This window comes from Branchiostoma floridae, chromosome 13 (assembly GCF_000003815.2).
Source record: "Branchiostoma floridae strain S238N-H82 chromosome 13, Bfl_VNyyK, whole genome shotgun sequence".
Taxonomy (NCBI): domain Eukaryota; kingdom Metazoa; phylum Chordata; class Leptocardii; order Amphioxiformes; family Branchiostomatidae; genus Branchiostoma; species Branchiostoma floridae.
The window spans coordinates 4,868,425-4,892,101 of record NC_049991.1 but is presented as its reverse complement, the minus strand read 5'-3'; the positions used below and the strand labels follow the sequence as shown (position 1 = coordinate 4,892,101).

Sequence of the window (23,677 nt, the reverse complement as noted above, 5' to 3'; positions counted from 1 at the left end):
AGATTTGTTAACTCCGTACATCGTACATCGTACACCAACCCTGCCTACCTGTACGAACTTAGATTTGTTAACTCCGTACATCGTACACCAACCCTGCCTACCTGTACGAACTTAGATTTGTTAACTCCGTACATCGTACATCGTACACCAACCCTGCCTACCTGTACGAACTTAGATTTGTTAACTCCGTACATCGTACACCAACCCTGCCTACCTGTACGAACTTAGATTTGTTAACTCCGTACATCGTACATCGTACACCAACCCTGCCTACCTGTACGAACTTAGATTTGTTAACTCCGTACATCGTACATCAACCCTGCCTACCTGTACGAACTTAGATTTGTTAACTCCGTACATCGTACACCAACCCTGCCTACCTGTACGAACTTAGATTTGTTAACTCCGTACATCGTACACCAACCCTGCCTACCTGTACGAACTTAGATTTGTTAACTCCGTACATCGTACACTAACCCTGCCTACCTGTACGAACTTAGATGACGTCACTTAAAACTTCCGAAGTTTACCGATTACGGTCTATATCTACCTTTAACTTCGTTCGTACAAGTTCGTACACACAAACTTCGTACATTTACCCCATTTCTGGACATACCTCTCTCCGTAAAAACTTCTGCTGTGCCCCGTCCCCTGTAAAAACTACCTGGCCCTAAGCATTCTTTGTATCAACTGTAACCAAAAATCTGAATTAAAATTTATAAATAAATGTAATGCTTGTAGTTTTACTGACATGTTAAAGCAATTGTACATATTCTTATAATTGTGACTATCACAGATATGTAAATCTACTACTCTATGATGGAATAATATGTGACGAATGCAATACCACAACATGTTCAAAGACTGTATCACAAGCAAGACTGTATCACAGGCAAGGGGCGTGGCGTACGCAGTATTATTAATTGGCTCCTCGCACGTTTCTTGCCATGAGAATAAGTGCGTACGTACTATGAGGCTAGATGGGATTTAGTTTTCAGAATCCTGTCTGATATCTTTTGGTAAGCCATTTAATTTTTATAACTTTACATTTCTTCTCAGTTATGATGCCAGAGAACCTGTTGTGACTAGTGGACTTCTCTTCTACTTCTCTGTACTTCTCCAAACCATACAAGTGACACAGAGTGAAGTAAAGGAATTGGACACTTGAGACAATGATTTGCAAGTTTCTGTTATCCTCAATGCGTCTAAGACACGCTTAGGGTCTAAATCAGGGGTAATACAGGGCTACCTGGAAAATCGCGGGTATCTCAAGTTTGAAGTGGTCAATAGAGTTAATTCCAGTTATGGCGGCCATGTTGGATTTCCGGGGTCATGGCACCAGAACGAGACTGCAGGTGGTGGCAGCTGGGCATTCTACTATATAGGCTGTACTGCAGATATAAGTATGCCATCTTCGGGAGTGCATTTCATCCCTCTTTCACCCCTCATTAAATACTGCATAATACATGCCTCATATCTGTAGAAAATATTGTTTTGGGCATTTGAGCTCGATTTCGGTGAAATATTTATTTATTTTTCACATTTTTTTGACAGGTGGCCTGAGAAAATTTGGTGTCAGTGATTGTATCCTCAATGTGTGCTGTGTTTCGGTAACTGTGATTAGACCCTACAAAAACATGGAAATACCCAAGAGTCTGACAAACTTATACTTAATAAGAATTTCAAAATACACCCAGTTGTTCAGACTCAAAAACTATGTGGTATGACATGTTACTACATGTATATCCCTCACCTAGCTATTAATCCTTCTAGCCATAATGACATAACTATGTTTTCACTGACTACAACTGCATCTGATCCATATAGGGAGCCAGCCATGCAGATAGCTGCCAGCCATGTACACGTGTGGACTCCAGGCCAGGCACCCTGTAGCAGCAGAGCAGGGAAAAAGTAAGCAACATCTTCAAAAATACTTATAACAAACATCCACATTCCACTGTACCATGTACATTTACTCAAAATGTTTTGCAATAAATTTCAATTACCAGTATGAGGTGGTGTCGTATGATTCAATACAATTATTTCATGACATTTGAAATCAATGAAATCGGCTCCAGCGTCTTTCCTGAAGATGTGGCGTAAGTGTGAACGGTTGGCTTGAGGTCTCCTTCTCCACATATATCTATTTCATGACATTTAGTAACAAATTAATTCATTTATTCTTAGGGGAGAATCAAATGGTTCGTCCTTCCGGGCTACACCTCCTAGGACACCTGTGCAGGAAGCAGGACCCACAAGAAGCACCATTGACGCACACAGGTAAACCCTGAGAGTCTCCTCCAACCTCCTATTTCTTTAAAAGCACTATTACTGTAATGCCATCTTATTTTATTAAAAGTAGAATAGCCATGAAAACTCAACAGATTCTTCTTGCAGAAAAAAAAAACTCACATCAGTTTCAGGCATTAATTCATTGTCCACTTCTTGCTTTTTGTTTATCCTCATAGCAGCAGCACTCAGTCCACTCCAGTCCAGTGCAGGGAAGGCTGTGCAGGGGAGAGGTGCATTCACCCCAGAAGACACTCCGAGAGTCCCTGTGGGAAGCAGTGAAAGGTTGGCTTTCATGGCTTCCATTTCTAGGAGAAAATCAAATTGTTGTCATAAGTCGACATGCACTGCAATCTACAATTGTTTGCATAGAAAATGCTTTTCAGTCAATAACAATCAGATAGGCTAGCCAATACTGGTCATACAAAAACTGTTTACAAAGAAGCTGTTACTAAGCCACATCATTATTGTTACAGGAATGAACCCAAGTGGCAAACGAAGCTTGATAGTGCCCTTGCAGTTGTCATCGAGGATGCCGCAACTATTCAGCGTGTGAACAGACTCAAGGCAAGGCTGAAGATGGAACCACGCAACAAGTTCATTAAAGCGGAGTAAGACAACTTTATGGCCATTGTATCAACTAGGCTAAGTAAGATGTTACATGAAGAACGGAAAAACTTCATGACTTGGGAGAAGTTTTTCGTGTCTGAAAATAGCCGACTGCCCACAGCTGAAGATGTCAATGAAAGTGTGCAAGCGTCTGCTAGACAAAAGAGGATAAGATACACTGAGCACCACTTGAGAAGTTTGGGAGTCATTCTTCACATGATGTGATACAGTAGACTTTTAATATTAGACCCCTTTAAACCACACGAACTAGTTTCGTCATAGGGGGATTTTACTCACAAACCGTAACGTTGCTGAGTCCGTGAACAAAAAGAAGCAGGTGTTTGATAACAATCTCTGCCCTAACAGGCCATTTTTGTGCACTTTTTTTCTTTTTGCAAGCGGGGAAGTCGAACGGGTTCTATGTTTCCGACCGGGTGGGATGGCGTTTGTGAGTAAAATCTCCTCCAATGACGAAACCCATTTGTGTGGGTCATAGGGGTCTATTATTAGGCATCTAGCTTGAAATTAAATTTTATTTCTGCCAGGCGATTCCTGGCTTTCAGCTGTGTACTCTACGTAGACTTGAACATCTTTTCAAAGATATTAGTCAAGTGAAATATTAGCATTGACTTTGTACGATCAACAAGTTGATTATTTCCAATCTTTATTCAATCAATCTCTGCGGTTTATTGCATTTCAATCGTTTTGTGTAAAACTTTGTTATTTTTCACAGCCATGGCATCAAGCATTGGCCAACACAGAAAAAAAGCCAATTGTAAAAGAACTCTATTGCTGGAAGTGAAAGTTTGTTTGGGCAAATAATGTTTCATATACTTGTCTGACAGGACGAGTGAATTTTAGAAAACTTGTTAAACCCTGTTTGTACAGTCCAGTCATAACATATGACTTTTCTAATTCAGCCTTCAACTAAAAATGTTTCAATCAAGGCTGGTGCAGGGATAAAATTTCTTGCTGCGTTGTAATTCTGTGTTTTCTGTTTCTTGGTTCGACATTAAGCTTTTTGCTGACAATTGCATTTTCTTGAAATGTTGTACCATAATGATGTGATGTAATGTATTTCAATTGACATGGTGTGACCATGTTTTTGAATGATCATGCTTGTTTTGATATACTAAATATACTTATAAATATGACGATGATACTTTCAAATGAAATACAGAAATTTCCCTGCTGCTTTTGAAGGACAAGAAAGATCCCTTGAATTTTTTATCCATGCCAAAGCATTTGGATACTTTGGAGACTCTTTTTAAACCTGGATTCAAGTTCTTTATAGTGACATCTCTAGTAAAAGTATAATTATGGTTATATTTCCAAGCCCTTTAACCTGTCCCCTGGGGACGGAACAAGGTTGCCGCTTATTTGTAATTCTTTTTCCATCTCCCTTGTTTGTTGTACCTACACTCAAATTATCGCAAGGAGCCCTGCCGTACTTCATAACAAGGCTAAAATGTATTTTGTCTGAGGAGAGCGTCTGCTATTGTTGTGTGATTAGTGCCAACGAGGTGTCACCTTTTGTTCTATCCTTTGAAGTAATGAGCATCAAACAAGCTACAAGGCGGTGACATGTACCTGTCACAATTATTGCCATGCATAGCTCGTTCAGTTGTAGACAATGTCTGGATATGTGTCTGGGATTTCGAAATAAAGAGCAGTGAGTTGTTGAGTTGGAAGACAGTCTGAGTGAGGTGACAGAGAAGGCAGCAGAGAAAGTGTCCAACTCACAGCTCCCGTGCGTGTCAACGGCATGACTGTGTCCTGTGTGCGCTTTCTGATCCTGTAGTCTAAACGTTCCTCGTGCAGCATTCTAAAAGAACCTGGGGTCACAACATCGGCCCCCTTACATATACATGGCAAATATCTGCCCCCTAATAGAATATGCATCCCCAATACGGAGTAGCGCTGGCACAACAGCTCTAAAGCTGCTAGACAGACTTCAGAGGAAAGCTCTTCGCCAACTTCAAATTAGGGACCAACAGAAGGCCGGCATCTTCCCCATGGACCAGTAGAGGCTGGTAATGTATTTTGTACGTTTGATTTTTTTTTACTGTGACATACATTGTTTAATCAGTTTGAGGCGGTTGTCATAGTACCACGGACACCGGCTTATAAAGTGCTCTATTAATACTTTCCTCTAGACATGTCTAATAATAAACATAATTTACCCACAAAGCCTGTGCGGAACTTAACCCTATTCAGACCGGGCTTTTTTGGTCATCCCTGGACGGGGGGGGGGGGGGGGCTTTTGAGGCCCTCCACTTTGAAGTCCTATAACTCTAAAACGACGTGCCGTAGGGCCACTAAATTTTTAGGACATGATATCGACATAATATCTGACAAGTATTTGACGTTTGACGTTACGTTGACGTAAGATGACGTAATGATGACGTCATCAATTTGATTATATTGGCCGGACCCATGAAAAAAGGGTATTCTCAGAAAACTTCAAGTTATTTTACAAAAATGTAACAACAAGTGCAGATAACAGAATAATAATGTTTATTACGACTTGCGTTGCCAATAGCAACATCAATGACGTCAAAATGACGTCATACAATGACGTCATACACATCTAAGATACCAGTTGGACTCCGCCATATTATATCCATCACCTTGAATTTTTAAAAATACTTTTTTGGCAACAAATAATCACAAAGGGCAATGGAAATAGACTAAATACATTCATTTAGATGGTTTTTGATGAAAAAATACCAGGTAGTTATAAATTTTAAGGGATAATTAGCTCGTTAGTCTTGATCTGGCCATACGGTCCGCCATCTTGGATTTTGGGCTGATGGCGTCATCAAATTAGCATAATTTATGCATATATAATTATGAAAGATATGCTAGATAATATAAGATTTTATTTATGTAACAAAATAGCAGTAATATAGCAAATAAATGTGAAAAATACATTGTTAGAACCAAAAATAGTGATTTTTGGCAAAACAGCCTGTCAACAAACGGTTGCCATGGCAACATGAAAATATGGAAAAATTTTCAAACTTCGTAAAATTGTTGCCAACAATATTTTAGGAAAACTCACCAAATTTGGTGGCCCTAGCGTAAGCCGTTCTGGCGTTATAGGACATCAAAGTAGGCGCGGGCCTCAAAAGCCCCCCCCCCCCGGTCTGAATAGGGTTAACAGAAACAAACGCGCAATGCGTAACTGTACCAAAGGTCCATCTCTCTCGGTCTAACAAATGGTGGCTATCATTTTAAAAAAGGCGAGTCTTGGCCTTGAGAAAGCCTACCCATGAAGGTGTCGTGAACGAAGTCTTCGATTTCCAATAGGCTGGAAAAGAAACCCGCATAGGGTATATAATTCATACTAAACTGGCTTTTCCCCTCAATCCACAGAAAAGGAAAATCGTTGCCTTCAAGTCCCTGACTGTACCTCAGTGAGACCTTTTTGCAGAGACCACATCATTGTGATGGAGTGCAACTTTTAAAGTGCTATTCTAGTTCCTCGTATAGCCTTGAGGGCCCAACGAATGCCACCACCAAATCTGGCTACATAGACAGCGACATCTACCTCAATTGGTTGACAAGGTGTTTACGAGAAAATTGTAAAGTCTAATGGAGATCCCAATAGACAAAACATATACGCTTCTCAAAAAAGACCAGTCATTCTTCTCCAAGATCAACACTCAACATATTTCACCATAGAGGCGATCGAGTTCGCTATAGAGAACGGAATCATCATGCTGGGCTTGCCCTGTCACTCAAGGTCTTCATTTTAAGGTCATCTTTCCTAAGGATCTACAGTACTCTACGAGATCATTAGAAATATTTCAACATTTTGAACGTCTGTATACAGGTGGCTTAGAGGGTTTAGTGTCACTAAGGAGTCAGGGAAAACTTTCCGCGATATTGCACGCAGCCTGATGTCCAACATACGTCCGAACGTATAAACTTGCATTCACAACTTGTTATGTTGACATATTTGTCACCTTTTTATCATACAATACATATCCTCCGAAGGTCGAGAGCTGTCTCTTCGTGTGTTTGGTGCATCAGACTATGCCCTAATTTGTCAGTGGTTCGGGATATCATGGCAATGTGAAAGCAAAGCATTGATATAAGTTACATGTGGATTAAAAATTCAGGTTAAAAAGACATGATAATATGGCAAAAACATAGCTTAATATGAAGAGACTAATTTAGCATGCAATGTTGATATGGCAGTGTTACTCCACCGCCAACACCTATACGGCCTGTTACGGCAGTGGAGAATGTCAGGCAGTTCTACCGGGATGCTGATGAGCTGCAGGGAGAGTTAGACGAGATGGGGAATGCGTTGGCGTGGGCTATACTGAGGGAATATGGTGAGTCTGAGAAAGACAATGTACTTTTTACAGACGGACACCGTGACTTCAATTGCCGGACGTGTAAATTTTACCTGGCTAAATAGCAGTCTGAGAAGCGAGTCAGGGAATGCATCATTAAATGGGAGGCAGCTGGACCCTTACCCCTGAATTATTCGGCAAGATGGGGAGTTTCATCTGCAAAATGTATGTGTCGGCTACAACGGTCTCCGAACTGCGATAACAATAACTTGTTGTTTATCAATCTTATTCAAATTATTGTTAGTAATAGTCATTGACGTGTTCTTTCTTCAGCTGGAGTTGGAGGGATCAAACAAATTTTCGGGCTAAAGAATGTGGCGTTGCCTACAGAGACATCAAGATTTTTAAATCTTGATGTTACGAGTTGAATGCAATCTAAATTTCTAGTAGTGCTGTCGGATTGCGATATCTAAATCGGGAATATGTTGCAGTAGGTTTAGCATATTTGTTTATATTTACATCCGTTTTTTTGTCATATTTAAAGGCAACGGTGCAACGAATTCTGACAGAAGAGGACAGAGGGATCAGCACTGACAACGACGCCGTCTTATTAGCAAGACGCACTTCAGCCTGGTAGCTTTAATTTTGATGATATATTAGCATACATTCATATGGTATAACGGAAATATACATATGACTGTGGGCATCCATGAGTAGTTCTTATGACAAATATCCTGCACATGTTTTGATAAAATTGCCTACTGCCTGCTTTAGACCTGTCATGTTCTTTTGACAAGCCTCTATGAGATTTTTCTTTGTAGACTGATTAGCTATTTGTATAATGAAAATGTTTGCATGCTGTACATGTGATTGAATAAATCATAAAGTAGCACTACAATATAATGCTGCTTTTAGCTGCCATCCTTGACAAAGTTCAACTTTGATTGATGCTTTAAATTCGCTGTGAAGTGCAGTCTTTGTAGATTTGGCTACAGTAATATGTTGAATTCATGTGAGCCCTGCATAAACCATTCCACACTCACAAATTGTTAGAATTGATTCAGTTTGGTCACACATGTCCACAACATCATACTTTGGGCTATTGCACTACATAATAGGCATCAAAGGATGATATACCACGCTAAAACATTATCATGCAATTTTACATATTTTGGCTATTGTCATGCATTGTAATCATTGGCTTACAGTCACTATGGTAGTAACAGATGGTAATATATGGCAGATATCATTTTACATATAAAATAAGTATTGCAAATAAATACAGTTCATGCCAGTATGCATGTCCTAAATGTGAAGTTATGCCCCATTCCTATCCATGTCTACGTCTTGATTTACACATCACGTCACCCCATTCCTATCCATGTCTACGTCTTGATTTACTTTTGTATTCCAGGGACAGAACATGATTTGGCATTTATAACGCGGATGAAACGGGCATCGACTTATCAGCAAAAGTGTCAAAGGTCATTGTTCCCCATGCAATTAAGAGATCACCATCGTGATTCGGTAGCCGTGATCACTTCTCCGCACTCATGCGCATATCACAGCAAGATAAACAGTGCCACCCATGAACATTTACAATAAAGCTTTTCCCTTGGAATGCACAGAGGAGGAGCAGTCAACGCATGCTCTTACTCGGGGTTCATCGATGACGTCCTCTTGGAGAGGTGATTTAAACAATAATTTTTACTACAGACAGATCAGTCATTCTTATCAATCATCAACACTACAGGACTGGTAGCCGAAATTGTATTTAGTTCACTTGTAGCTGCTAACCAACTGTACTAATTGATTCATGTTTGTAGATAATGATCAGTCCACCATTGTCATTAATCTATTATAATTCATATCTGACGATAAGAGAGCGAGCGAAGAAAGAAACGGCGCCCGGACCACAAAGATCTCAGATGCAGACTTCCTACGAGGAGGATAAGAGATGTTTGAGAAGTTGTACATGTAATGCACAATGAAGTGTGGTGCCGGAGGGCATGGGGGACTCGGAGATTGAACTTTTGTACAAAGGAAAAAGGAAGCCAGAACACAACATGTCGAGCTGGAGACCGATCGAGTTACAAAAAGGCGTATGGAGAGTACTGGCGCATATCATACAAGACTATTGGATGAGATGGCTCAGACGCAAAACCATGCTGTCTCCGTGGCAGCAGGCATTCAGACTCGGTTGAGACATTGCCACGCTTCCCTTTACGCTAGAAGCGGCCTTACAGCATGCAAGGGAAAAAAGAGAAGAAATATACATCCTCTTCATGGACTTGACAAATGCGTTCGGTATGCTCAACCATGAGACACTCGAAGGTTGCCTTCAAATTTATGGTCTAGCGGCAAATACAGTCAAGGTGATCGTGGAACGATCCTTGGAGGGCAAGATTCATCTCCGCACGACACGGGAGGAGAATAGAGATTACCAGCCCCTGGACCGAATGGTGGGGCTACCGTATTTACGCTAGTGTTGGATATAGCGATGCGAGGAGATAGCAACTCCCCATTGCACAAGATAGCATCAGGCTCACGGGAACGCGTTACCGCTCTCACATCTCGACTTCGCATACGATGTGGCGTTAACGAGCAGCACCAGAGGAGGCATCGAACGAAAGGCGCATTGGCTCGAGCTAAGATTTCAGGCGCTCAACTTGATAAGTGCAAACGAAACGACCCTGATGGCGTACAAATTCACGAAGGCCAGGCCACGCCCGATATTATCTTTTATCATCGTGTTTTGTTTGTCATCATTGGACAATCCAGCTCAACTCTACGAGAAGAAAAGGCATGCGCATTTTTGTAAAACTGTTTTTGTACCGTTTGTAACTCAAGATCTGCCATAACGAAGCACTATCGTCAAGCCTCTATAGGTGACTTCTTGTTGTTTGTTTGGTGTTGACATAATTCCAATATGGAGGCGCTGCTGACTAAATTAGAGGAGCTGAAGACTGACAACTCTGCAAACTTTTCCAAGCTAAGTACCAAGATGGATGATATGAAAACAGACATAAAACGCATCGGTAAAACTTTGAGCTCTCGTCACAATAAGCTTAAGGATCAGGATCGACTGATTTCTGAACAAAAGGCCATCATCGTGGCACTGGAGGAACGCCATTTCCACAGCGATCAGTACTCCTGTAAAATTTGTCTCAGTATGTGGGGCCTCCCTGGTGACTATGAGAGTAAAGAACTCCTTGAGAAATTATTGGAGTTTACAAACTTGAGTTTACAAAGTTGAAATTGCTTCGGGGGACATCGACAACATTCATTATCTGGGGAAGGGATCTGGCCAACATGTTATTGTAAAGTCTGCCACTTTCCTGGCTAAAAGGAAAGTCTTTCAGGCCAGAAGAGTGTCGAAGGTTAAAAATCAGTCTGGTCGGTTTATCTCGCTCTGACCTTATCAACCAAATGAGGAACCGCGATATCAACTAAGGCGTAAAAAGCCGTATAGACTACCAGTCAGCCGTACAGAGAGACATAGGAACTCGTTTGTGGCGAGGGCAGCGAGAGACTCTACTTATAGACTAAGTCCCATTTCACTACGTGCAATATTGTCCGCTCCTATGTGCAATATCATTCGCTTGCTATATGTATACATGTACTCATTTTTTTAAAATATTGTTGTGTTGGTATGTACGTCGATTAGAGAATCTTCAAGAAGTAAACTTGAAATGTCAGCATCGATATCGTTTCAAAATAGACCTATGATACAATCATGACGACTCACAAAATCTTCTTCCAAACTGTCTAATCCTTCTGATAGACAGCCCAAACACTTAAAGTGGCAACTCAGATGTTCTACGAAGGAAACCTCAAACTCCAGCATCGTTTCAAAAGAGATGAGTGAGTCGCATGATGACTCACAAACCATCTAATTCTTCTAATGGACAGCCCAGAGAATGCAATATGAATAGGCTTCCTCTGGTACATTTTCTATCGTAGAACCCCATAGAGAATATTTTTATTGATTGACGGCCCTGTCCTTCAGAAACAGGAAACCCTCATATTGACGGTGATAAACAACACAACTGTTTTAGCACGGTAACATACTTTGCATTGCTTTTAAATGGTTCTTAAGACATTAGACGTTTTAGCTTATATGGTAATGATACTTCTTTACAAGAAACTTTGGTTATCGTTGAACTCTCTGCTGTGATGACAATGTAGGGATTTAAGGGCCATATTGAGGAAATGCATATATTTTGGTTTCTTTGGATAGGTTTTCGAACTGCATGTATGTGTATAGTTGACATAGAGAATGTCCATGTCCAAGATGGAAGGTTCAGAGGAGAGCCGCTGACCACAGTGTACTAACGGACCACTGGAGGATCACTACATGGGCCCAAAGAGATCATATTGCGATTGTTGAGACAGAAACAGGGCTACAAAAGAGCCGCTGACCTTTGCCAAGATGAAAGGTTGTTCGGAGGTGTTCAGAAGTGCCGCTGACCACAGTGTACTAAGTATACCACTGACGGATCACTACATGGGCCCAAAGAAATCAGATGTGGGAGACAGTCTCCCCCTTGGGAGATTTCGAGTAATTGGCAACCAATAAAAGACTTGCTTTGGCCCTCTTGGGTCATGTGATCCCACACCAGGTGATCTCAGTCCTCGGCCATTTTATCCCTGTCTGCAGGAGAATGAGGACGTTTTGGTAAGTCACTTCGTTTAACCCGCCACCACCCCAGCGCCACCTTAGTTAACTTAAGTAAATAAGGATCAAGACATTACTTCGGAAAAGTAAAACTGCGTTTTTATCGGAAAAGTTAAACTGCATTAAAAACTTTTCGCATTCTTGGCCAAACCTGCCTCGCTGTCTTGTTGTTAGGTAATTGCGATTGTTGAGAGGGAAAACATACAAAGTGTTTTAAACATAAATACTTCTTAAAATTACATAACTTAACATCAAGTATGATATAATCGCTGAAGTTCTTAGTAGTAAATTATATAATCGCTGAAAAGATAACTTACTGGTTTGCCAATCTCCAAGGCAGAGATAGACGTGATGGGGAATGCGTTGGCGTGGGCTATACTGAGGGGAGACAGTGAGTCAGAGGAAAAATAAATTATGTACTGTTATACAGATTGACACCGTGACTTCCATTGCCGGACGTGTAAACTTTACCGTGCTGAACATAATGCTGAGAGGCAATGAACATCACAGTACCAATATGCTCTAACAAATGGGAGACAGCTGAACCTTTACCTCTGACTTATTCATCAAGATTGGAAGTTTCGTCAGCTAAATGTACGTGTCCTCTATAACGGTCTTCGAAGCAAATGAATGGGACGTGACTAAACCGGCTATTCAGATGCGTGTGCACAGCTCGGCCTGCCATCTCTTCATTCCAGACGCTCGACTCCGACTCTCAAGTTTGCAAAATCACTCATAGAGATCGAGAGGAAACGTGCCAAGACCACTGGGAGAAGGACCCCGTTTCAAGGAGTCCGGGTCGGGCAAGAGATGGTGGAGGGGGTTTGGAAGTTGCCATCCGGACGTCAGTCTGTGTTTACCAGACCAACCGGATAAAGAACGAGCGTCCTTATCCAAATCCGTCTTCGATCGCTTCGAAGGGCTAGAGGAGATCTTGACAGATGCAAAAGCAAAGGACAAAAGCACATGTCATTTCATGATCATCGTTAGTTAGTACTTGTAATTGTGGGACGTATATATGTATGGCATGCCCAATCTCGGTGTTATTAACAGTAGATGAGTTAATAAAATGATAAACCATAAAGTAAACATTTAAAATGCGGAAGAAATGGACATCGGATTGTTAGCAAAAGTCTCAAATGCGATCGTTCCCCAGAGAACGACCGTCACGAGTCTGCGGCCGTGATCACGTCTCCGAATTCATGTGCATATTAGTAGCAATGTGGTAAAAAAAAAAGCTTTAGCAGTGCCTATACACATATGTGACATCTTGTTTTTGACATAGAATCTCCCGGCAAGCTTGGTGCAGCGGACAGTGGCGTGTTCCTGACAGAAACAGAAGATCTTGACTACTGGAGCTCCAAGCATCACCGCTACGAGTGGAACGACTATGCAAACGCACTGTTGGAGGAGAACCCTTTGTCCTACCACCAGCTAGGCTTGGATGTTCACTCCAGGTATGTGGAGCCATGTGAGTACAACACCAACGTATAGACAGGAAAGAAAACCAGTCCATTGTTAGGCCACTAGATGTAAGCGTAGTACGTACTGCTAACCATTACTCCCCCTATGCCCATGCAGGTTTAGGGGTGCTACCGGATATAGGACCAGACACATATTAGGCAAAACGCTTCGCTAAGGGAGACGGACTCGGTAAACGGTGAAAATGGCAATCAGTGGGAGCGATAGAGATCAAGAGAGTACAACGTGCCACCGACAGTCGACGCGACCTTCACGAGCCTGGGCACACCTAACACCCGACGCAAGAAATTCGCCGCAAAGTACAACGTGCCACTGACGGCGACCCAACGGAGGAAGAGGGGATTTGATGATATGTTGAGGACGGCACACAGGCTGTTCAACTCCTACAATAATCTCCAGCTCGACCTAGAGATAACTGCAGATATGGTGGAAGCGGCGATAAGAGAGAAGGCGCCCGGACCAACAAAGATCTCAGATGCAGACCTCCTACGAGGAGAAAAAGGGTCTTCAGCTCGACAGATGTCTTCTGGCTTCCTTTGTACATCAGATGTTTGATAAGTTGGCGGAAATGTAAAATGAAGTGCTAGCCGACGGTGTGGTGCCGGCGGGCATGGGGACTCGGATATTGCACTCTTGTACAAAGGAAGCCAGAAGACATCTGTCGAGCTGAAGACCGGTCGAGTTGCAAGAAGTCGTATGGAAAGTACTGGCGCATATCATCCAAGACTACTGGATAAAGTTGCTCAGACTCAACACCATGCTGTCTCCGTGGCAGCAGGCATTCACACCCGGTTGAAACATTGCCACGCTCCTCTTTACGCTAGAAGCGGCCTTACAGCATGCAAGGGAAAAGAAGGAAGAAATATACATCCTCTTTCTGGAATTGACAAATGCGTTCGGTTCGCTCAACTATGAGACACTCGAATGTTTACGGTCTAGTGGCAAACACAGTGAAGGTGATCGTGGAACGATCCTGGAAGGGCAAGATTCATCTCCGAACGACGCGGGAGGACAATAGAGAGAACCAGCCCCTGGACCGAATGGTGGGGCTACCGCAGGTCTACCCGCTGGCTCCCCTGGTATTTGCGCTAGTGTTGGATATAGTGATGCGAGGGGATATCAACTCCCCCATTGCACAAGATGGCATTAGGCTCACGGGGACGGCGTTACCGTTCTCACATCTCGACTTCGCAGACAATGTGGCGTTAACGAGCAGCACCAGAGGTGGCATTGCACGAAAGGCGCATTGGCTCGAGCTAAGATTTCAGGTGCTCAACCTGATGATAAGTAGTGATGACACGAAGAAGAAGACAAACTGGCACTGATGGCGTACAAATTCACGAAGGCCAGGCTTCGCCCGATACAATATTTCATCATATTTTGTTTGTCACCTTCGGAAAATCCAGCTCAAATGTTTTGTAAGACAGTTACCGGACTTTGGACACCCCCTCTCCCCATGATCATCTTTGTACTGCCAAGAAAGGAAGTTCGTTAACTGAGCTGCTACCATGCTCAGATTGTCACTAGATTCACACGCAGAGCGAGTTCACTACAAGGCCGCTATATGAAGGAGATGGCTTCTGAATAGGCCAGATACTCCAAGTGGCTAAATACATCCTGCAACAGCTACGTATGTTTGTTTTCTCAGGCTCAGGTCATGTCGACTCCCAACTTGCAGGTGCTTACGAAATGGACTTGGGTGCATGAACATTTAAAAGCTGAAGCAATGCAGTCAAAGGACACATGACAAGGTGAATGTTGACCTAACCATAAGCAATACAATTGAAGACGATTAAACGTAATAGACATTCACTTGACACAGTATTTCAATCATTCATCCATATATGGCCATTATGTAACAATCGTTGGTCAATAAGTAAGTAATAAATATTTCATTGTTTCTTGTGTTATGGCTTCGTAAAGTATGGCGTACAGTATGAGGAAGCTATATGTAAGGTGTAAGCTGCGCTTTCTAGCCTGAAAAACTGGTGGTATTTGGGGGATAGCGAAGTAGTGAAGATACCTGACGCGGGCGGATGCTCAAGTTGAGAGAGCTACCGACAGGGCAAGAGGAGATTTTCGGTGGGCCATCCTTATTATCCGCAAAAGAAACACATCACCTCCCTCGACAGAGAAATTCGAGTGCATTGAAAATTCAAATCTACGGCCCGTAATGCAAACTGCGCAACACAAAAAAAGACTTAGGCCAAGAGAAGACCCCCCCGGGCTGTTAAAAAGTATGTCAGCAATTCGTTTTAGACAAAACAAAATGTACCGGAATCAAGGACACGACAATACCGGCGGTTTTGGACTTGAATAACGTCATCCTACTTTATCACCAGTTGGTACCGGCCGCGAGGCACACAATCCAATTTTGATCCCACACCCCATGTCTGGTATAACGCTTCCCTTGACACTGCTATCTCCCAGCAAACAAAGGAGAAAATTTGCCAGAACAAGTTCATTGACATGAGGCGCTCCACCAAATGTCTAAACCAATCCACAATACAGTCTTTTTTTAGAAAACAGGAAAGCTGAGGAAACTATGTGAGGCGTTGGTGGTGGAAAGCGTGTAGGACCCTTCCTGTCGTAAAATATATGGTTCGGATTCGCTAACAAGCTTTACGTTGCATACTGGTTTGCCAAATAATGGCGGGAAATAATGTGTCAATCACGGAAACGTAGCACGCTGATTGGTCTGACTAAGGAAGTAATGGTTTCGCCTATTTGAGCAGATAGCCTGTTTGTATACGAGCAATCGCTGTTATTGTTTACATCCGGGGTATTCGGCGCACGAGCGCTGACTGGTAGGCAAAAAGCGTTAGGAGATCAGATTACTAATTAGCATACCGGCGCGGAAGCAGATCGTACTGTTTACGCGAATTTGCGCATTTTCAGCCACGTTTTTATCGCATCCATGGGATTTTTTCAGATTTTGTATTTTTTTCACTACTTCTTAGTCTTTTTTTTTTTTTTTCTTGTGTAATATTTTGGGAGAAAATGACCCTTGCCCTCTTGACTTCCGTCATGTGTTTCCGGTTGTTTTGATTTTCCCGCCGTACGGGCTTTCATCCGTTCCGGGCTGTTATATTTCTGTTCCTAATGTGGTTTAATTAATACGTTTAATCAATATGAGTTCTTCAAACAGCTACATTAGCTCTTTGGAGCCTAATGACCGAACCAGGTATTTTGAGAAATTAATGGTAAGTGTCGAAGACGCCGGCGATAGTTCAAACCCGGAAGTGACTGGTTCGGCGGTGACTGGTGACGGTGTACGCCTACCTGACCCATACAGTCTGACAGGTGAGGATCATGTGTACATGTGTTTCTAGATTTTGATAAGGTAGATTTTTGTGTCAGATAAAGGTTACAAAAACATGAGTACGTGTAAATGTGTTTGTTGCTAATCTCTAGAAATTCTGGCTACGTAACGTTATGTTTATTATCATTTGTATGTTATACAGGTTGGAAGGATGATTTGAGCCTCTGGCCAGATACGGACTATGGGTGCATCTACACCTACCTAATCGAGGCTCCAGGTCCGTTTAACGGAGAAGCCATGAAAGCCTATAAATCCCTGGAGGCGTACAATCTCTTTATAAGTGGCCATGTGAGGGAGTGCAGGTACCACCCTATTGGAAAAAATGTGAAGGTCTGCTTCCTTAAGGCCAAGGTTGTGCCAGGTGGGTGTTGGAGTGCATTGGAACAATATTTCTACTTACATGTACCTGTAGTGAGAACTCTTGAAGATGAAGAATGAGATGCGTGATTAGTATTTAACTGTCAGATACGTTTTTATATTTACTGTATTATCTTTTTTTTCTGTTACATTTGTGTTTCAGGACAGAGAGTAACAGAGACTCCTCACAACCCATGGGTGTGTTTGACCAAAAAAGAGGGTTATGTCATGGCAGCTCACTGCACTTGTATGGCAGGGTAGGTAATATAACTGCATTGACCATCATATCCAAAAAGTCACATTTTTATCTAACAGTGTTCTCGTCAGATGAGGTCCATGGCAAGAAACAGTTTTAGAAATAATGAAAGTCAAACTAGTACTCACCTGTAAATGTTCCTCCGTATATTTCCAGGGAGGAGCGACCATGCAGTTTGTATGTGGCAAGATAACTGTCTTAATTTTTTTCCTTGGTTCATGTTCTTGTGCTTGATGGTTTCCAGTTGTATTTGTACCTGTTGCAAATGCATTTCTTCTTGTTGATGTTCTTGTTGCAGGTTTTACTTGTTGATGTGTTTCGTTTTCTAGGTAATTTGGAGTTATCAACAGTTCCTGAGAGTGAGTATACTAACACATATCATCATGTAGATGTAGATAATGCTAAAAGAAATGTGTATATAGTAGAAATATTCAAATATCACAGAGACTTCCATAATGAGAAGATAAGGCAAATCTTTCATTGTACTGTGAAGCTGGCCAACTTATCCGTTCCTTTTACCATTAACTCTAAAATTGCTCCTGACTATAGTACCTATAATGTATACTTATTTTTTGTTATATTTCAATGTAGATTGGGAGAGGTCTGCAGCCATGTGGCTGCACTGCTGTTCGCAGTGGAGGCCTCCAGGTCTCTTCAGGAAAAACGGACGTCATGCACCAGCAGAAAGGCCGTGTGGAACAAATATTACAAAGATAAGGTCTGTTCATATTTGGGCATTATAATTGAGTAGAATTTTTTTCAATGTCTACAATTTTTTTGCCTAAGTAGACTGTTATAACTTACATTAATGAATGGATTTCTTTGCTTCTACAAAATCATGTGGCATTTACATGTATCCAATTCACAATATATAGCACTACACTATAGATTTACAGCAATATAGTAGATGTTCCTAGCCTGGAGTCCAGCCTTGTTGTGCTTTAGTCCACTCCCAACGGTGGCTACCCCGTCAATGCCATGGGGTAGCGACCTTTGGGAGCGAACTAAAGCACAACAAGGTTGGACTGCAGGCTAAGATGTTCCTCTTTGTAAAGTGTAATATCTGACATGGCCACTGTATAATGCTTTTTCTCACATATATTATTGATAATTCATTTTGTGGATTATTTCTTTCAGGTTGATCCACAAAGGGCTGAGGACATGGACTTTTCGCACCCTAAACATGGAGTCCAGATCAAGAAGGCGCGCCGGAAGCCGCAGTGTGATGTGCCACCACTCAGTGAAGAAGAGGCCGCTTCTGCTTTCTCACAACTGAGGAAGCTGTGTCCCACTGCCAGTGCTGTCATTAAAGAGGAGGAGGACACAGACACAGCATCAGAAGATGAGTCAGATGTCAACACAGAGACGCTTCCCCCTGTGGTATACAGGTCTTGTCATCCAGCCAAAGTCCCTGTTACTAGTGTTAGTGTAGACAGCATCCTTGAGGATGTTCGGTGCAACCCCGAGCAAATCACAAACCTCAACAAAGCTACAGTGGGGCAGTCCAAGTCTGCTTTATGGCGTCAGCAACGCAAGGGTCGTGTGACTTCTACATCCATGCATGATGTCCTTCATGCATCAAACCCCACCACTGCAGTACGGAAGGTCATGCAATATGACTGCAAGGATTTGAGCCAAGTGAGTTAACTGAAAACTAGTACAGTGTACACTTGCAGGAAGCCATTTTTCGTAGGTAATTAAGGCACACAAAGAGACAACATTACCCTGTATATTGGAACATGTACCATAATAATCCCAGAGCAAGTGTAGCTCTGATCTTTATTTGGATTTAAACAATACCAGGAGTCTAAATATTTCTGCAAAGTGTGACAGTCTAAATGTTCAGTCAATGCGAGATAGTGTCATATTAGAGATGTAATTCATTTGTGCTTTCTATGTCAGAAATTCTAAATAGGGAATTTCACTTTCAGGTTCCAGCTATACAATGGGGGATGAAACAGGAGGAGAAGGCAAGGCAACAGTACCTGGAAGCTACCTTGTGCATCTGCAAGGATGTGAAGTTGGAGGAAGTGGGGCTCATTCTCTACAAGGATTTTCCCTTCATAGGTATAGCTAATTTTGGCTCTTACTTCAAACTTATGAAGTATAGTACATGTAATTGAGTACCAACTACACAATGTCTAATTGACTTATGATTTTGTTGATGTAACAATGAAATACATGTACTTGTTTTAACAATTGCACTGTATTCGTACCAAGTGAATATGTGCCATTTGCAGCATTTGGCAAGTATCAAAAGTAAGTACATTATGTTCATGTTTGAAATATCAGAAACTTTGCCACTAATTTGAACATTACTGTTGTATATATAGGTGCATCTCCTGATGGGATGAAACAGTGTTCATGCCATGGAAGAACTGTGATTGAGATCAAGTGCCCATACAAGTACAGGGACATCTATCCTGCTGCAGATCTGTGTCTATCAGATGCCAACTACTGTTTAGATAAGGATTGTAAGCTAAAGACAGGGCACAGATATTACACCCAAGTCCAGACACATATGCTGGTTACCGGTGTCTCAACATGTGATTTTGTAGTGTGGACTAATGCAGGCATGGTTGTAGTAAATGTTCCAAGGGACCAGTCACTGTTAAATGTAATGTTGTCTACATGTGTCCAGTTTGTAAAGTCCAGTCTTATCCCTGAGATACTGACCCACAAGTTACAGTGTGGAGACTCTGGAGTAGATGTGACTTTCCAGGAAGATGATGACCCAAACAAACGTTACTGTTCTTGTCAGAAACCAGCATATGGCAGGATGGTAAAGTGTGATAACAATGAATGTGAGTCAGAATGGTTCCATTACAAATGTGTTGGCATCAAGAGAAAACCAAGGGGCCATTGGTTCTGTCCCAGTTGTCAATGCTAAATCCTACTGGACAGTTTGAAATACTAAAAATACTAGTATAACAATAGAAGGCATTTTACAGTTTTATGTCATGTTTTAAAAAACTAATGTAAAACAAGTAAGAATTGTACTTTGTGGTATACTTATTATATTGTAGTGGGCTTCCCAAAAATTTGTTTTGTGTCCCTTTAACATTTTACCTTCAATCTCAGTATTTTGATATACAGAAAAGGCCAGCTCGTGCAGACAACATTGCCATTAAAAATTACTTGATTAGCTTTGGAAGTAAGTTTGTAAGAGCCGCACAGATAACAACACTGTCACTGAGTAGAGGGGCAAATGTTAATGGACAGATTTGGCTGAGAATTTGGAAGTTCTTGATTCTTTCAATTGCACGTTCTACATGAATTCTTAGAGCTGATATCTGTCTGGCATCTTGGACGATACGCCCCGGGAGTTGTGTCCTTCCTGTGGTAAATGGTGGCATAACTAGTGTTGCTCCTTTCAGGGCAAGTTCCTCAGAAATGGTGAATCCCCGATCTGCCATAATCATATCACCATATTCCACTTTGTTATAGAAACGACTTTTTAGCGTAATGTCTTTATCAGAAATTCTTCCACCCCAGGAACTGGACAGAAATGACACTGCTCCATAAGGTGTAATACCTACCAGAAATTTGAACGTATGATGGTGTTTGTAGTTACTCCAGGTCTTTGCTCGGGTCTTTAAATTGTATGGCCTCTCAGTGAAAATCTCTGAGCAATCAATGATGACTCTACAGTTTGAGTATTTTTTTTTCCGAAATTTTTTGGGAAGATTGCGCTTTACGGTTTCCTTGGACGGCCAATGAATCAGGAACTTTAGTCGGACAGCTAAGATTGGAATACAACGGTTTATGACTTTTGAAACTGTGGAGGCAGAAACACTAAATCTCAAAGCTAGATCAGCATTTTTGAGGCCTAGTCTCAACTTCATGAGAGTCATGAGTATTTGATCCTGCTGACACATGGACTTTAGAGGAGCAATGAAATCACTAACAAGTCTAAACACAAACATAAACAGTGCAACAGTAGGTATTCCAGTGTAGAGCTTGCATTTTGCATCTGTGAGATTGGAGGCTGATGTTGATGATTTCTTGATTTGTTCTTGAAGGTGATCACGTTCTTCCCTAAGGTTGTCAGCTTCACTTTGAAGGGACTCGCAAAACTGTTCCAACTTACATTTCTCCTCTTGTACTTTTGTGAGCTGTTCTCTCAGAGTCTCTACACTTTCAGGAAGGGGGTCTCTCAGAGTCTCTACACTTTCAGGAGGAGGGTCAGCGATCATTTCTTCATCTGAAATAAAGCAAATCCGAAGTTCAATGAAAGTGCTATGTGATTATGAGTGTCATATATCTGAACTGAACTGAATGTTCTAAACTCTGATTCATATGTATGTATTGTTGTTTCAATATTTTACTCATGCAGGTTGCATGCTTCTCTACTTGATTCACATCTATATCCCCACTCCAAAAACCAAGCGGATAAACTTTGTAGCAAGTAGTCTTGTGTGTATGGTATGTGATTCATGTTGAATAAGTGACAAGTGATAGATTTACTTGTTGAGCAAGAATGATAGATTAAACTGTTGATCAAGAATTTATATGTTTAGGATTACTGATTGTATCCATTAGACACTTTTCTTATTCCCTCTGTAATGCCCTTACCATTTAGTGATGTAGGTGGGGCTTCATTCTCTGATGACACCCGCAGCCTTTTTGCTGCACGCATATACCTGCAAACAATGAAGCATGTTGTAAGTTGTAAATCAAAGTTGCATGCTTTGTTTCCTACATACATTCTGTTAGCATAGCATTTAGTGATTACTGCTGTGAATGTTATGAAATATAAAACATTTGACTAGGTGTAAACTCTAACATGAGTAACTTACAGGATCTTTGTGAGATTTAACTGAATCCTTGGTAAAACTTTCATGGTCATCTTCTCAGGCAAGGAGGTAGAGTATAGCAATGTTTCACACAGGCATGAACAGCCTGCCTGCATGAACAGCATGAGCAGTAAATCAAATTTCAATAAAGAAACATTGAAAACCCCAATGTTACCTACCGATCTTTCTTGGCAACTGGGTTTCTTGAACGATTGCAACTTGCTGAGGTTGGGAGGTTAAACAAGCTTGGGACGTAATCTGGATCTGCAGGGTCTTTAGAAGGGTTCCCTGCAATGCAAGAAGCAAAGAACTTGTCAGTATTATAAACATGATTTTAAAATGAGGTGGCAATTGGTCTTGTGGTTAGGGTGTAGGACTCATAATCCAAAGATAAGTATGAGTTGGAATCCCTGATAGGTCACTTTGTTGTAGTGCCCTTGGGAAAGGTACTTAAACCATACTTTACACCTATTTCCTCACTTCACTAAGGTGAAAAATGAGTACCTGGCTTCGGCTACACACCTCGGCATGTTAAACTGAAAGAACCCACCACACTTATCGAAAAGAGCAGGGGATCATCCCGGTGTGAGTGGATCAAACTCCACAGTCTGGTTCTTTCTTTCCCCTGCACTATCCCACAATGGTCCGGACCAAGGTGGAGGTCTACCCGCTGGGGGCCTCCCCACACAATATGCTCCAGTAGGGGCCATCTGGGGGTATTCCCATGTAGATGTAGATGATTTTAAAGACATTTTAAAACATTTGTAGATGTCTTCGTCAATCAGTTAAGTGATGTACGTTATACTTCTGGTATACTATATATGTATACGTCCATCCCAGATACTTTACCACTATTTATAAGTCAGACCCCCCCTCCCACGTGGACGCGCTGTAAAACTTTGATACATGTAACATTAATATTCACTATCCTTGATATGGCATGAATCAGCGACAAAACTTACTTAAGCTTTCCGCAGATGTGTAACGAAAAGTACACTATTACATCACGAAAAATGTATTTATGCAAGGGGGACAACAACAAAATATAAAACATATAGATCACAAACCTGAGATGAAATGGTCGCTGCACACTCTCTCGTGGCCTCGTGGTGTCCACGCCGCGGTCGGGTTTTTCTTTCCCTGCTCAAAATCTGACCTTTTTAAGGCTCTAAGCCATGCAGCCCTTCGTCCTGGTTCCGCAGGGATTCTAAAAAACTTCTTTCTACTGCCTTTATCCTTCCGGTTAGTACAATTCAGCGCACAACAACTGGTCGGCATGTTTGCGTTTCCCGCGCGCAACTGGTAGGCGAGGAGGGTTCAGCTCGCCCTCCTCGCCCACCAGCAGCTTTTTGCCTACCATGACGTCACGTGACGTAACCGTGACGTCAGCGCGATCGCTCGTATGTTTACTTGTATATGAAGTTTATGTCACCAATTTTGGACCAATAAAGTTAGGAGGTAAATATATTAGGTAGGCTAAAGACGGATTTTCTTTAAATTTGTTTAAAGAGAAATACCATGAAAATATCTTCAGCGGTGATTACATTTTTCTCTGGCGGGAAACATCGTAACTTGATATCT

At 41.8% G+C, this 23,677-nt stretch overlaps 2 protein-coding genes across 6 annotated transcripts; one reads left to right on the top strand and one right to left on the bottom strand.

Annotated features, from left to right (window-relative positions):
* Positions 1 to 16,433: 16,433 nt before the first annotated feature.
* Positions 16,434 to 21,233, top strand: LOC118428776. Of its 2 annotated transcripts, XM_035838974.1 has the most exons (7): positions 16,434 to 16,668; positions 16,830 to 17,048; positions 17,208 to 17,301; positions 17,892 to 18,018; positions 18,438 to 18,938; positions 19,232 to 19,320; positions 20,975 to 21,233. In XM_035838974.1, the coding sequence occupies exons 1-7, from the start codon at positions 16,497 to 16,499 to the stop codon at positions 21,018 to 21,020; spliced, it is 1,248 nt and encodes a 415-aa protein (XP_035694867.1). In that variant the 5' UTR covers positions 16,434 to 16,496; the 3' UTR covers positions 21,021 to 21,233. The 2 variants fall into 2 exon arrangements, with proteins under 2 accessions (XP_035694867.1, XP_035694866.1); XM_035838973.1 differs by lacking the exon at positions 20,975 to 21,233 and having other exon boundaries at positions 19,232 to 20,835.
* On the bottom strand, positions 19,031 to 23,441 carry LOC118428775 (THAP domain-containing protein 5-like). Of its 4 annotated transcripts, XM_035838972.1 has the most exons (5): positions 23,164 to 23,423; positions 22,276 to 22,384; positions 21,876 to 21,943; positions 21,311 to 21,504; positions 19,031 to 20,015 (listed from the first exon to the last, which is right to left on the bottom strand). In XM_035838972.1, exons 1-5 carry the CDS (start codon positions 23,372 to 23,374, stop codon positions 19,800 to 19,802), a joined length of 798 nt encoding a protein of 265 aa, XP_035694865.1. In that variant the 5' UTR covers positions 23,375 to 23,423; the 3' UTR covers positions 19,031 to 19,799. The 4 variants fall into 4 exon arrangements, with proteins under 4 accessions (XP_035694865.1, XP_035694861.1, XP_035694864.1 ...); XM_035838968.1 differs by having other exon boundaries at positions 19,031 to 21,504; positions 23,164 to 23,430; XM_035838971.1 differs by lacking the exon at positions 22,276 to 22,384 and having other exon boundaries at positions 19,031 to 21,504; positions 23,164 to 23,439.
* Positions 23,442 to 23,677: the final 236 nt, after the last annotated feature.